The sequence below is a fragment of the Poeciliopsis prolifica genome, unplaced genomic scaffold (assembly GCF_027474105.1).
Source record: "Poeciliopsis prolifica strain line A6 unplaced genomic scaffold, Auburn_PproV2 SCAFFOLD040, whole genome shotgun sequence".
Taxonomy (NCBI): Eukaryota; Metazoa; Chordata; class Actinopteri; order Cyprinodontiformes; family Poeciliidae; genus Poeciliopsis; species Poeciliopsis prolifica.
This window is the reverse complement of record NW_026562415.1, coordinates 1,552,674-1,568,859: the sequence shown is the minus strand read 5'-3', so window position 1 is coordinate 1,568,859 and position 16,186 is coordinate 1,552,674. Positions and strand designations below refer to the sequence as shown.

General features: G+C 38.4%; 1 protein-coding gene across 5 annotated transcripts in view; it reads left to right on the top strand.

The window, feature by feature from the left end:
• Positions 1-14,679, top strand: part of iqsec3a (IQ motif and Sec7 domain ArfGEF 3a) — an 85,920-nt gene extending 71,241 nt beyond the window's left edge. For 4 of the 5 annotated variants that reach the window (XM_055054621.1, XM_055054623.1, XM_055054625.1 and 1 more), the window contains 7 exons: positions 98-237; positions 2,751-2,876; positions 4,425-4,524; positions 5,145-5,303; positions 6,490-6,582; positions 7,724-7,767; positions 10,189-14,679. In XM_055054621.1, coding sequence (XP_054910596.1) covers positions 98-237; positions 2,751-2,876; positions 4,425-4,524; positions 5,145-5,303; positions 6,490-6,582; positions 7,724-7,767; positions 10,189-10,743 — 1,217 coding nt within the window. In that variant the 3' untranslated portion in view covers positions 10,744-14,679. The remainder of the gene's footprint in view (positions 1-97; positions 238-2,750; positions 2,877-4,424; positions 4,525-5,144; positions 5,304-6,489; positions 6,583-7,723; positions 7,768-10,188) is intronic. The other variant, XM_055054622.1, reaches the window with a different exon arrangement.
• Positions 14,680-16,186: the final 1,507 nt, after the last annotated feature.

The window sequence follows — 16,186 nt, the reverse complement described above, 5'->3', positions numbered from 1 at the left end:
CTGGATTGTAGGAGTTTCACTCAATACTGTATTAATGCAGCTTGTGTTTGACATATTTGTTAAATAAATTGTATCCATTTGCCCTTTACAATCTTAGGTGTCGACGATGGCGCAGATATTCCCAGAGACATGGTGGTGGGCATTTACGAAAGAATACAACTGAGAGAGCTCCGCTCAAATGAAGACCACGTCACCTACGTCTCCAAAGTGGAGCAGTCCATTGTAGGGATGAAAACGGTAAGGATGCTGAGTTTAAATACTTTCCTACAAACCTTTGGTCAGAGAAATAAATCGAGTTTTGCTGGAACGTTTTCTGTGCTAATTAACCCAGTCATTATTCATGCCCTTATCACAATCACTTACCACATTTATTACTCATTAAATTTCTCATCTAAAGCTCATTCATTAACACAAGTCATTACTTCATCTCGATACGTCATTAGCCGTTGCTATCATTGGACCTCTTAAATGGTTTAAATTAACACAAGGGTGCTGTTGCTGAGCAGTTACAGTAGCACCCATATGGGGTATTCAACTGCTCCCTGTGGCAACATTAACAAATATTGTGGAAGTCTGACTTTTGTAAGATGATGGGTTTGGCTTTACAATAATGCAATTATAACACATAATCAGCTTTAAGAAAGAAAAATAACTTTTTTCTGATTGGGACAGCTGACACTTTTTATGCAGGTCTGTATTTAATCAGTTAGCTTAAGGAGAAATGCATTTGAAATCTGAAGAGAAGACCTTTAGAGGTAGTACAGGAACAGTTTCAGAGATTTTTTTATTTTCAAAGACAGAAAAAGTCAGATAAATATAATGATTTTACCATTTTCTCTGGAAATTATTGTTTCTGGGTTTTACTGATTACACTAAAAAAACAAATTTGTATTATGTTTGTATTTTAGGTGGATATCCCACATCTTTATTAAAAATTACACTATAAAAGTGTCAGATATTGACCCCTCAGACCCCATTCCTTTGGACAGTTCTTCGAAAAATGCAAAACGCGCCAGCTATTAGAAAACAATAGTGGTGTCATCTGTCTGGGTTTGAGATGTTCATAGGGGTTTTATGGTCCTGTGATTCTGATCAATTTAGTAAGTCCATTACTAAGTCCCTGAAATGTCACATTAGTTAAAAACATGTGGAACTAATGGCACATCATCAGCTTTATCCACCCTTTTTTTTAAAAGTATTTTCTCTTTTTCATCCATTAAATGTAATCACAAAAAGATAAAAGAAGATATAAATTCTTACTTTAATTAGTGTCAAGACTTAATGTCAGGAAATTCCCAACTTTCCAAGTGACACTGAAACACTGACATTAAATAATTGCACATACCCTCTTGGCTTGTGGCGTTTCAGTCTCAGTGATAGATGAGAAGCTATGAGATTATAGAAGGGGTGCTGTCATACCCAAACAATGATGGATTGTGCTGACAGGAAGTGAACATTCTCACCAATGGGAGCAGTCTTCCATAAAAAGAGGGAGACTTTGATAAAGTTTTCCACTTCTTTAGCACAGTTATACCAACCTGCAATGTCCAATTTATCATACTAAATGTCTTTCGTAGCTGCCTGGTAAAACATTTGTGAAATATAACAGTGTTTGCATCTAAATAATGGCTGTACATCTAAAGGATTTAGATTTAGTAAGCCAACAAGGAGGCTTGAATTAGTGTTTCTGTAAGTACATAGGTACATCAATACTAATTTTTCATATATACAGTTAGACCTAATATTATTGGTCCTTACTGAAGTAAATTTGTTTAACTTCATTTGTTTAGGTGTATCAGAGGAAAGCAGGCCAAATAAAAATATCCAACAAAATTCCTTTCAAATATTCGTCAGTATCTTTCTTTTAATGTTGTAAGGTGCTATACTCGTTAACAATAATACCTGTTCAGGATACCCTGCCTAGAATTTTCCTTTTAAATTGTAGCCTGCAGTGATGAGATGTGAAGGAACAGCCAATGAAAAGAGTGTGAAGAGGATGAAAACAAGATTAGATCACTCTCCAAAGCCATGAGCCATAATCTGGTTAAACTTGGAGAGACACGTAAAGCTCAAAAGAGAAATGGCAACAATTTAAGAATTTTTTTTTTTTACAGACTTTAAGCATTTCCTGATCTCGTTTGTTTCGTGCAAGAGTCTAGCACTATAAATATAGACATTTAATTACAAGGAAGAGTTGAAATTCTGAGTTTTGAGCTCTCCCAGTCGGGTTAACAGTTTGTCAAGCATCTCTGTATTCAGCCAGAAGTAACCCTGGAAGCGGTCACTGCAGGTGCAGATGAACCTAAAATGTCCAATCCGCAGTCTTGCCCTAAGGACATTATCAGCCTGTACGCTTTTAGCTGTTGCTCCTCCTCATCAGTAAAATTTATGCCAAGGTTCCCCTCTTGACAGTTTGACAGATGCTTTCTGCAGCTAAATCTGCAGCTGGACAAACTTTCTGGTTATTATCTAGTTGGCCCAGCAAAACATACCAAATGTATAGTCTGATTCCCCATGCTCTTTATGCTCCCTTGCTATTCTGTATCAAAGCATTCATTTTTAGTTTTTGCTGCAATTAAATTTGACTTAAGATCTCTGGGCATTTTTGAAGAGATAGATCAGTCTGTTCTCACATGCTCAGTTTATGAGATTACATACCGTGGAGGGTGCATAGGTTCTTCATCTGTTTTGTTAAAATCACCCGAAACCCTCTCAAGTCATTTGACGAGACACCCGATTCACGTCTTCAGGTTCTCTCCGTCCCTCACAGAAGATTAGTGTGCTGCAGTCGACTTTTCGAGGTAACGGACGTCAACAAGGCACAGAAACAGGCGGCGCACCAGAGGGAAGTCTTCCTCTTCAATGATCTCATAGTGGTAAGATTACTGCTCCAGAGTTTTTAGTCATTTTAGATTTTATGTATTCTGCATCTCTCCGAGGAGTCCTCCATCACTCTAACCCTCTAAAGTTGTGGAAGTTCTCCAGTGGAATTTGCCCAATTTCTCAAATTGACATCTGATGGTGGGAGAGAAATATATTTATCCTATGATGCCTTTTAAGAAAACGGCTTGCAAAACTTTTTTTTTTCTCACCTTCATCCAGGGTGCTACTAATTGTGCATTGGGTGTGTATTTTTTTTGGAGGTTAGTTTTGTCTTTGCCACTTCAACTGACATCTAAGTAAACATCGTTCAGAACCAGTGCAAAATATTTTAATCTTTCATCAAACAAGAAGTCTATGTCCTTTAATTGCTTCCTACTACAGAGATTATGATATTGCACTACCAGGAAGTGGAGTTAAGGCATAAATGAGCAATGAGAACATCTGGAAGGAGACAAGGAAGTGGTATAGGGTATTCTCAATAAAATAAAAATTGTTAGTGACTTGAAGTGTCTTGTTGCTTTCCTTTCTGTCCTCAAAAGCTTGGTCATGCTTCCTCCCAGTTAAAAACATTAAAGCTGCTCTTTTCGCTGTGACAGCTGCAATGCACCACCTCCTCTGAAAGCTTCTCAACTGTTATGTTGTTTTATAACTCAGAACTCTTAAGCTGCTTCTTCTAATAATAGATGGTGGCAAATGTGGCGCACCCTCTGAAGAAAAGGTTGATCCCCTGCAGAGCTGTTACAGAAGCCGATCATAAATTTCCAAGCGATTTAAAGTTTCGTGAAGCATTGAGTGATATTTTTTAATGTTGGGTATAATTAATGTTCTCATTAGAAGACACATGAGGATCATTTATCCGAAGTATCTAACTACACTAATAATTACGTCAAGTACCAATCAGTTCAGCAAGAAAAACTGCAGTAGTGCAGCCATTTTTCCCTCTCTGCGCCACAGAAGCATAAAAGTAACAGATCTGCAGGAATGGAAGCCAGAAAGACTATTTAAAGTAGTTGCTGAGACATGGTAGCTGCTAACATCAAATCTGAATTTTGTTTAGCTGAAATTAAAAGTTACAAGTGTTGTATTTTTCCCACAGAAACGTTTTCAAGCAACAGAAAACAGTGTAAGAATTACCTTCAAAAATCTTCACAAAGAGGAAAAAAAGAGCCTTTATATTTAATTTGTCCCCTGTTCCAGCAACTGAACATGTCATGAGGTGTTAAAGTGCCAACGTGATGTATCTGTTTAATCCCACTTGCCTGGAAAATTATACCAAACAGTATCATGTGAAATAGATTTGCCTCATTTTTCTCTATTTGGAAGGTCAGTGAAAAAGCTTCACAGCATCTCTAATACATTGAGATGTAGGTTCGCCACAGAGGTATTTGTCATTCAAATGATGCTCAGCTAGAGACACTTCGAAGGTTAGGGTGAACATTAATACGGGCTGTCTGCCCTTTAAATTAGTTTCAAATGACAAATAGTTTGAAATAGTTTTGTAGCGGCTCATCCCCCATTTTTTATTATTTTTTTTCTTGCAGATTTTGAAGCTTTGTCCAAAGAAGAAGAGTTCTGCCGCTTATACTTTCTGCAAAGCTTTGGGCCTACTTGGCATGCAGTTCCATCTTTTTGAAAATGAATGTAAGTGACCATTATGTCCTGGCTACTTAAAAATAACTGGGAGAGAGTGGAGTAGAAAATGTAATTCAGCAAATGCATTTCCTTTAGCGTCCAGCAAATAGCTCCATTTTGGTTTGGGGCCATGACAGGCAGACCCTTATTGGATTAAACCAATACCTTGAGACTCATTTAGACACATGCGATCATCAGACAAATGTGAAGATACATGCACAGTGAAACTTGTTTAAGCATATAAATGTTGCACATGAACAGCAAATGGTATGCATTTCCTTTCCATTTGCTGGACTTGAAGGGCATGTTTGAAGTGACCTCCTAATATATAACCAGTTTTGATAAGCTATTAAATGTTTTGGAAGGTTAAAAATGCCATTTTTTTAAAAATCCATGTCTTGTTAATGGCAGTGGAATAAATATAGCATAAGTGTATCTCTGATTTAATGATTTGAATAAAAATACATGTTAAGTTAGAATCTACACAGACCCAGGGAACATTTTGAACTTTGGCAAATGAGAGGTTTTTCAGTTTTTACTTGAAACCGATTGGTTATGTGTGCAGCAACACCTTTTTTTTTTTTTTCTCCCATCTTTGAGAGCAAGCCAATCTCTTTTGAAATCCACAGACTACCCTCATGGAATCACGATCCTCTCACCGTACGGCTCAGACAAGAAGCAGGTGCTCCACTTCTGTGCCCAAAGTGCCGAGGAGCTGCTCAAGTTTGTTGAAGACCTAAAGGAATCGATCGCAGAGGTGTCAGAGATGGAGCAGATACGCATCGAGTGTGAGTGTGTTATCACAGAGATAGTTGCTCACTATTAAAAAGACAGTAATCACACTCTTTGTTTAACTTGTACCAGATGAATAGGGAGAATTTGTTGCTTTTGTTTTACCTTAGGTACACAACAGTTTATTTGCTGTTGCTTCTTAAATTGAAAATGATCAAGTTTATGGTCATTTACTTAATCATTTCTCCATGCCATGCAACATTTTCTCACAATTTTACCAAAGCAGACATTTTTTGGTGAGCAAGACTGTTCTCATGTATTGTAAAAAATCAGAGAAATTGTCTAAATCAATAAATCATTCACTTTGTATAAATCTCTATGGCTGTTAACTATGCTGGACAGAGTTAGATGCTTCTCAAAGTCTCCAGACAATTGCAGAGTTTACCTTGTCTGTACTCTGACACGTATGAAAAGCCTTCACATCAAGAATCTGTCCTGGAAGAGAGCATCAAAGAAAGCATCCCTGCTGGGATTTGAAGCAACCGCCTTACCTTTCACAGTGAGGGCCGGCAGCCGAGGGAATAAAGACGAACAAGATGGGAAGACAGGCAGAAGTTAAGAAAATGGTTGTTTATCCCTAGAAACTAGGAGAAAAAAAGTAAAACAATTAATACTTCTTTGAAAAAGAAAAGAAAAAGAAACCTGCACAGGCAAACAATCCATTACTCATAACTACATATGCACAGACACGCAGAACATTAACTTTGAGTGGGCCAGTCCAACACCTGATTATGCATTGATTGATGAATTATGTGCAATTTCAAGATGAGAATGAGTATAAATATATACACCATTCTCTTGTCTGATGTGTGTATATGTTTTTTGAATATATCTTTTATCATGCTTTCTGTCATCTTACATTCTTTAACTAAAACTAAGGCCTTTGCAGAACAGCAGCAGTGGATTTTATTCCCTATTGGATTAAAACCCAGTGTCTCAACTTTGTTGATTATGAACTGCATTACATAATCTTGGTTACTAAATATAATCAAAATAATAATGAATGGAAGGAAAGGCAATAAGAGAGTAAGAGGTAGTTGAGTATAATATTTAAATGTGTTGCCTTTTGAATGACTGGAGTAAGTGGGTTAATGTTTTCCTTCTTTATCATTGTCAGCTTCATCATTTTTTTCATATTTATCTCACCACCATAATGAGGATGACTGTTTTTCTTCTTTGCAGGGGAGCTAGAAAAGCAGCAAGGAGCCAAGACACATTCGGTTAAGAGCAACGGGACACAGCTAGAGCTGCGCAGCAAACAGGCCTCGCTATCAGGTGTGTGTATGTGTGTGTGTGTGGTAGAGAGAGTGAACTGCTTTAAAAAAAAATGAAAGTCATCATCAAGAAATGCAAGGTACATTTTCAAATAGGTGACTATTATCAGAAATGATGAAATATCTATTATGAACTTCAGAATTTTCATATCATTTTTGCTGTCCTTAATGTTTGTGCTGTATACATATAGAATCATGCAGTTATCTTTAGATTCCAGATTAGTATCATCAGCTTTTATAGAGAGCTCCTCAAAAATTGGCTTGTTCTATGTTTAAGAAAAGAAGATATTCTATCACTGTTCAATCCTAAAAGCTGTGTGAAATACAAAAATATAAAGAAAACATCTGATTGCGCTAATATTTCCTACACATTTCAAACTGAAATAGAAACTAGCAACTTTAGAACGATCCAGTGAACAATCACGAGAAAATGAAAAGCGTAAATACCGAGGCAGCAGTGGAAATGACAAAGCAGTCCAGAAGGACTAATCAGAGGCAAATGAAAAACAGCTGGAGGATTAGTGCAGCCAAAGGAGAATCGGGAGATGGAAAACAGCTGTGGAAGGAGGCAAACTGGCAGGCTGAGGGAAGATCAATGGTAAATGCTGGAGAAGAACTGAGAAACTACAAACCAAGGGGAAAAGAGTGGGAACTAATCAAAGAGCAAAGCACAAAAAGAACAAAACACATGAATAAATGAAGAAACTAAAAACAAAACAACTGGGGTGGTTGCACTTTACCAATACTAAGAAATATATATCTCAAACACATCAGGATCAAGACAGAACTGTCTTGTAAAACAAAATACAGAAATAATGCTGCAAAGACAATAACTGAGCTGAAGAAAATTACTGCTTATTTTTATTTTTTTATTCTTCATATAACCAGGCTCTGTCAGGTTGCAAAATGTGCTGTAAGCACAGAGCAGGTAGAGGGAGGTTGATTTATAATTACATCCCAATCGAACCCGTTAACACCAACCCATATTCCCCCGACTGAGGACATTTCTCCACTTTAATATTTATAACATGAGCACTTTAGTTCTGTCTAAATATTTAACTTTGCAATTAAGATGCTGGAAACAAAGCATGAATCTTGCCATCGACATGCCATTTACTCACCTGTTTCCCCTCCTTTTCTAGGAAACACAGAGATAGATGAAAGAAGCAGACACAATGCAGTTGAGGTAAGTGCGTTGAGGTGGGTCAAAGTTCCCAACGGCAGGTAAGTCAGTGGATTCAGCATTAGGGCAGGATGAGGTAGGAAGAAGCACCAGGACCGATCACGTATTCAGGACTACAGGCGTCAAGCAGGTGTGAGTGAGTGAGTGAGTGTCTCTGGGTAAATTGTAGCGGGCATGTGAGGTCACTCAACATTAAAACTTCATCTGAGAGGGTGATGTGGAAGGGTTGTAAAAGTCATAGCAAATATGTGTTCTCTTTGTCCAAAAGTTTTCATTAGATCGACGTACTCTGAAGAGCAGGGCATTTACCACGAAACCCTAATTAACATGAGAATATAGAGACGGATGAATTTAACTATTACTTGACCAAGAGTCAGCCCCCCACCTCCCTGTTTGCCAGGAACATCTCAGGTGAAACATTTTGTACAAGCAAAAGAGCAAGCCAACTACTGTACCATACGTACTTGTCCTCAAGGGTCCAGGTGACCTTTTTGTGTCCTTTATGTGGCTGTGGAGTGGAAGGTGGGAGTAAGAAAGCCCAATACCAGGGCCATCTTGACATTCTGCCGTTTCTTTTCCCCACACAGCACTTTGGTGATTTTTCATGCCGCCGATCTTTTTAGTTACTGCTCCTTACAAAAGTGTAATTTCATTTTTCATATTTAACCGCATTGCTATGGTAAGCTTAGATTATGTTCTATTCTATAGTCTCTCAATGAGATTTTATGTTGGGCAAACACAAAGCTGCACATAATAAGAGCAAGGAAAAACATACAAGGTTTTCCATTTTTTAAATAAAAGTCCATGGTTTCCATTTGTATTCAGCTTCCCAGAGTCAATCAAATTTACAAAATGTTTGCGTTTTCTGAAACAACTTTGCACACATGGATCCACTTTTGCCCATTTTTCTTTGCAAATATGGCTGAATGAAAAGTATCTCCTGTTTTTCTGTCATCAGGTCTTGCTCTGGATTTCCAGTTGTCTTTAGGACTGGATTTTACGGGGTCATTGTGACACATGGATATGCTTTAATCTAATCCGTTGCTTTACAGCTGTAGCTGTGTGTTTTGGGTTACTGACCATCTGAAGGGAAACTTCTTCTGCAGGTTTTAATAGGTTTTCTTTTCGGGTTTTCTTGTATTCAGCTCTTTCTGTGACGTGTTTTGTTTTTCACCTCAAAATTTTATGAACGTAGGCAAAAAACTCAGTTATAAACTCAACCAATGTCAGCTCTTTCCTCCACATATTCACATCTTCCCCACATCTAGAGGGCCACACTGCAAACAACACTGAATATGTTGCATTTAGGGGTATCAGATTGAAAGAAGTGACTACAAATGCTATTTATTTTTGAAAACACATTGAAAACCATGTATTCTTTTCCTTGTGCTTTAGGTCTATGCCCTAAATTGTATTGTTCAGCTTATTAAATCCTCCAAAAGTGAACTAAAGTTTAGTTTTTTGTAACATGACATGCTCAGATACACATACTTGTTTCCATCTTGAACCTATAGGTGTTTTATTAACCTAGAAACTATAATCAATCTAAATCAAAAAGTGCAATGCCTCTATAATAGCAGTAGAGGAATTTTAGAAACGCTTATGTACTGAGTTGACTCCAGTGCGTTTTATTGTCCTATATTTCACCTCAGGTCAGCCTTCTTGGTCTGAGCTACCTTCTTACTAATCTGCCATACACCCAACAATAAATGTCAGGGGCTGGTGGGGAGCGACTGGCTGTCGAGGCACATTTATCTTAGAAACTAGGACAGTTTGTTCCAAATATAAAAACTCCCGTGTTCAGTCATGGCTAGCATCTCGTGGCAAGCTTTTTCTTTTAGTGGACTTGATTAGATTTTAGAAAGAAATGTAACACTATAAATTAATGTTTCCTGTAGATATCTGTGCTTGTGGGCCTACTCACCTCCTGTCCTCTTCTTGCACTTCTCCTTCTTCTTCTTCGTATGACTTCCGTTCATGTTCTGGTTGCCTCGACCCTGAAGTTCCCCCCTTCCCCTGCACCCTGTGTCCACCATCACTATAGTGCCACACAGTGGTTTGGAAGGGAGACACAGGAGGCCCCCCAGTGTCCTCCTTTGGAACCACGGGGCCCCTTCCGTAGTACCGTTCTTTCCTTCACTGCTCTCCTTCCCCCCAGTCACACACTGGTCTTCCCAGCATCCGATCTACTGTTCCCAACACCTGTGGGGGTGGAGTGAGGAGAGTCACAGTGCTTTTACACCTTCACTAATCCCTAACACCTAAGTTCCTACGCATGCCCCGTGTGATTGTGTGTGCGTGAATGTGCTGCCACCCCCACAAAAAAAAAAAAGAAAAGAAAAAACAACAACGCTTGACAAATGGTAGAGGAGGAACCAGTTTTATAACATTTGATGCTGTTCTCTTGGCTGTTTTCTAAACTAGGTGTCAATTCACAACAGGCTTCAGACGTACCAGCTCAGCAGCAGTGCGGCTCAGAGCCCCGAGAGCGCAGCCCTTCTTAACAGCCGTGGGGAGCTGCTTTTCCAGCAGGGGTTAACACAGGGGCCGGTGCCTCCACCTCAGCACCCGCGGCTGCATTCCGCGGCGAGCACCCCCGCCCACCACCTCCCCATTCAGCTACAGCACCAACCCGCCGTGAGCGTGGCCGACCTGCGACCCGAAGCGCTCATCCAGTGCCAGCAGATCGTCAAAGTCATCATGCTTGACAGCAGCGGCCACGGACGCGTGGAGGCCTTCCTCAGCCAGACGCCCACCCACCACCACCACCACTACCAGCACCACCACCACCACCACCAGCTGAGCCAGTCTGCGATGTCCAGCCCCGTCCGCTCGCCAGATGGCTCGTACGGCAATGACGGGCACCAGCCCCCGCTGCCTCCCCCACCTCCACCTTACAACCACCCACATCAGTACATACCTCCAGACCCCCGGCTCAGTTTACACCGGACCCCTAGCGGCTCTCGGAGTATGTTGTAAATAAATCGACACAAAATTTCACCAAACCTTCCTTCAGCCAATTTAAGATACATCTGTACATAATGTACAGCTACTGTATACATACAGATGAAAGAGCTATAATGAGAAAATAAAACTCCACTTATATGCATATATTTAAAGAAAATATTAGAATAATAAAGGTTTTAAATCAGACTAGGAGAAATAAAGTCTATATATATCTATATATAGATATATATATAGTATTATTTAAGTTTTATTCGATTGCTCATGTATTTTGAAATATTATGTAGTTTTAACAAATTTCTATAACTTTTATGTCAGTTTTAACTCTCGCAAGGGGAAAAAATAGAAACTATAGATACTGAATTTAGTTTGGGGATGGATTCTTTCTTCACTTCTTCCCACAAAATGGATCCCTGAAACTTTTTTGTGACAATTTCCAGGAATGGATGCTCAACACTCCGAGGACCTCCTGCTTCTTTTTGTGTTTCCTTTTGTCCCAGACCCCACGCCTACTTACTGTGCTGTATGTACACACGCGTGTATAGCTGACGCTTAATGGAAAACATGTGCCAAAAATACATATGCCTCCACTAAACAATGACTTCTTTGCACTTGACTGAATGCTAGGGCTTAAAGAGATAAATACAAAAAAAAGCTGAAAAAATACTTTAAGATAGTAGTGCTTTTGGACCTCTTCTAGCCATTTGCGCTTTTGCTGACTTATTTATGTGATGGAGGGCCTTCTTCTCTTCCTCTCAACTCCGCTAGATTAAAAAACAAAATGTTTTTCTGTGAAAAGCTGTTTTTTTTTTAATACACCCTTCTGTTGTTTTGTGTCTGTGTCACCTAAGAACACTCAGTGGTTGTTTAAATTAGACCAGTGGTTCCCAAACGTTTTAGAACAAGTACCACCATAATAGGACCTTCCACACTGGCACACATAAAAACAACAATACTTCAGGATTTGAAAAGTTTTGAGTTTGATTATGTAATTTGGAAAACTGTTAATTTACACTGCAGGTTAAGTTGCTGAATTTATTTTATTTTAATTGCTCGAGCTGAAAAGAGTCACAAGTAGGTCAGGTGGAGTTCAAAGTTCAGCTGGAAAAGATGTTAATTTCTGACCAACTGAACCTCAAAGTAGTAGTAGTCGACATTTTGATTAATCTTTCTCTTTTTAATTTTGTTAAATATTTTATTCTGTACTACTTGGGAACAATCAACGAAATTATAGAATTATCTTGAAAAAAACAAGCTAAGTAATCCAATTGTCAATAAATCAGCACAAATGTACAAATTTGTAAATTTGGTTATTTGTGACGAAGTGGAATGACATGCCACATGGAAAATTTTTCATTTATCCAGAGTATGAACCCAATGGTACTTGTTTTCGAATTCGGAAGTTCAGAACTGTGAGTGTAACCAATACCATTTGGAAACGAGAAAGTTGAAAAGGTCTTATGTGATGATTCCTGTGCAGTACCTTGGTAAAGGCAAAACCTTTTCATAGGCCATCAGTTATGATATAATCAGTTTATATTAACCTTAACTGATAAGAGGCAGCATTGCTTTCTAAATGCCGACAGATTTAAACTTTTTCCTGGGTTTCTATGCTTTTCTGTTCGTTTTCAGCAGGGCTTCAGTTCTTATTTCCTTTGTCATTCCACTATATTACACTTGTCTAATGTGCTAATTCGGTTAGATTTTTTTGTAAGTGCTAATTACATCATCGACAGCCGTGTTATTAATATTTACTAACACTGTAAGTGACCGGTAATATTGTGGGCTCTCACAATATTAGTTAACAAAATGACTTATTTTTGAACATGGAGCTGGAAAACAGTAAACTTGAACATAAGTAGCCAACAGTAATAGATATTCTTTTAGTCTGTATTTGGAATTAACAAAAATGTTTCCACCGCACCTGAATTTTGAGACATTTCTGGAAAAATCTGTACTCAACTTGCTCATCTTGGTTACTGTTGGATTTTTAATGGCCTACATCACATCACTTTGCAAATTTCCTTGAATACCACTAAGGGCACCGGTGGTACTTGTAACACAGTTTGAGAACCATGGTCATAAATCATTTAACATTGAAGATTAATAGGAATGAAAGACAACCATGAGAAGGGGATACTGGTGAACCAAATTCAATTAATCCAAGGTGGTTCATCTTCCTGAAGGCCATTTGTCAGTGTGACGGAATCTACTGGAGTAGGTTCATACTTTAAAGGGGTATTATGTAAATCTCTTCACGTGTAACATGCTGTATGTACAACACACTGTGTGATCCGCTGCAGTTTTGTCAAATGTATCCTGTTCAGGAAATCCTAAATGAAATCAGGCAAAGATGCTTCAGATATAAATGTTAAGATCCGTGTTTATATTTATTTGTCCATGCTCCCTTTGGTGGATTACCGCTTGCTCATCTGCGAAACTCTGCGCTGTACATTCCCACATCCCCAAGGGTCCATCTCGGATTCTTGTGACTGTTTTCTCTCCCGTCATGACCTTTCAGACTTGACATTTTCCAGGAAAAAAAAGGTGGGGGGAGGCAGGAACTACATGTAGCTTCTATTGCAAATGATGGCATTATCCCTCCTCTTTGTGCTGTTGTCGTTACTGCTTATTTTAAGAACGGGACAAAAATAATGCACTATCTGATCACTTTCTGTTTCACCTCAGCTTAGATTGTAAATACCACATGCGAGTGGAGTTGGGGAGGACATGCAAGCTACCTGCAGCCTCTTTCAAATTGCCATCGCCCTTCTTGCTGAAGTAGGTCAGCAGCCGGCCGAGCCCATCGCGTCCGTCTCTTAAAATGTAAGCCCCCACCAGGTACCGTGGAATGGATGTTCAGTTAACTCTGCTCCCATCTGACCTCCACCTGTCTGATTTGTTGATTTATAATCACACACCCAATGCGGGAAGGTCTCTATCTCATCATCTTTCTGTCCTTTCCCCCAGACTTTCACCTTGTGAAAAGACAGCGGAGGGGGGGAAAAAAATAGAAAAAAAGTGGGCTTGTGTTCCAGTAGGCAGAGTTGATGAGTGTTCATTCTAAACAAATCCATCCGCCCCGTTGTTTCCATCCCACTGATTGCTTTTGTTGTTGTTTCATAATGCAGTGAGAGGAATTAGCACTTTCAAAATGAATGAACAGCTCCAATGATTAGTTTAATATTTTTACTGGCTTGGAACACACTTTCAACAGATTACATTGAGTTCTAATGTTTTGGATTATACACTGGTTTATGACGATTGTACTCATTTGTTTGAGACAACTTTTAGATATAATAGGATGGATTTTCTTGTTTGTTTTGTTTTTTTTTTTTTTTTTTTTACTGCATGGCATTGGTTTGACAATGTATTGATTGAACCCTGATTCCAAAAAGGCTTGAACTTAACAGGCATGAGTGACATGTTTAAGAAAAGTGATGTTTTTGGTTTTTAATAGTTAACACCCTCAAGAGACTCAAAACAAACAGTAAGTTTCAGTGCCTCGTGACAGAGCAGTCGCCTGTTCCATGTTCCCCTTTTGTTTTTTAACCAACCCGTTCTTGTTCCTCAGTTTGAATATTGTGTGTTTCAGGAATTTCAGAGCACAGATTTGACGGCTGGGCAATAAACATGAACACGAGTCACACTACGTGGTTGGATTCGAGTGAAAATTTCAATGTAGCATTTTGAAAGTGTAGCAAATGGAACATGTAAGGAAGAAACAAAAGGGCTTTGTCATACCAGTGCACACCTTCATCAGCTAATGACGAATGGATCCCGATGGCCTATCAATCACTGTGTTTGCTCAGTACCATGTAGAAAGGTGTAGAAACGGAGGACATGTTTGAGGCTACGCAGGTTAAACCATCTTTTTCCTCAGTTGAATCATTCCTCTACCTGTATTTACAGTATATCAACTTGAAATTAAAGATTATTTAAGTGAATTCACCAACATGGTTTTGGCTCAATTATTGGCAAGTTATGCAGGTGCTAAGTCTTGTATTTAAATACTTTTGTAATGGTCAACATGACTGATTTCATGGTGGTGCAAAGGTTCTGGCTTTTGGGTCATCTGTCTATGAGTAGGGTCTTTTTTAAGGTCCAGAATGACAGTAGTGTGCCTCAGGTGGCTTTTTATAAAGACAAAGTTGGAAGAGCAAAGCTTTCACTTAACACTAACTGTTGTGAAGCAGGCAACAGCATTACGAGTATGAATTATCAACATTATTTCCATGTAGCATATGTGTTTAAGTTAATCACTATGTTAGTTAGTCACTATGAAAGATAATGACATCAGCTTTTGTTCTGAAAGCTGGCGGCTCAAAACGGACATCTGAAGAGTAACGTTTTGATGAACTGTGGCTTCTGTTCAACTCAGTTTACAATCTATAGAGCCTGTTATGAATTCTGAGGATAAATATTCAACAAAATATTCGAAATTGACTATAATCATCACGGTGTAGCTTTATTTATTATTTTTTTTAAATGTGTCTCTTATTACCAATAGTAAAACAATGCTGAAGAAAGGATTTATGTATAGTGGTTTTTTATTAGTTTTTAGTGACATAAAAAGCTGAAGTACAGAATATCCATATATACAAAAATCTCATTGTTTCAAAGTATGCATCTCCAAATCTGTACATTTTCTAAAAAGGTATACAACTTCTGACATCTAGAGAGACTGTCAAGCAGACAAAATATGATTGAGTGGTTCTTTTTGGCGTTTACCCAATTTTTGCTTAAGTTGAGCTTTTATCCATTCATATTAGAAAGGCTGGTTTGTGTCTTCTTATTGTATTGATAAGTTTTTTATTTGGTTTATATAGATTCTCCTGTTATTTCCATGTTGTTTAATGTTTTCTGTAATTGATCCAGTTTGCTTTCCGCTGCTTCCACCTGGACTATTGGCCTCACCTGGTTAACGATTTCATTCTCCTCTTGTCTATCTATTGTTTTCTTAAGTTCTTGTCACATCTTCCTTGTTATGCTTTTCGTTTGTTTCTCTTGGACTATTGGCCTCACCTGGTTAACGACTACTAGCTTTAACTGCGACCTGTTCATGCACCAGACATCACCACCAAAACTGGCACATAAAACAAGGATAATATTCAAATGGGTTTGCCCTGGACCTACCGTTTCTGTTTTATTAGCCTTTTAATAGAAAGGTTTCTGCTACCTGTAGGTGGTTGTAACGCCGCCTTTAAAGGTTTCAAGTTTCTTGAGATAAATCTGCTAATTGGATGTCTGAGAATGTCAAAAGGCTAGAAAATGTTATGTGTGTTTTAAAAATTGTACTTTGGAGATGCATGTTTTAACACCACATACCGTCTTATAAATACAAACGTGTTTAGTTTTCTAATATTGGGAATACATTGGAAACAACATTTCTTAATATACATAAATTCAAACCTAAACATATATTTTTTTTAAATTAAATGACATTTAAATAAAATTA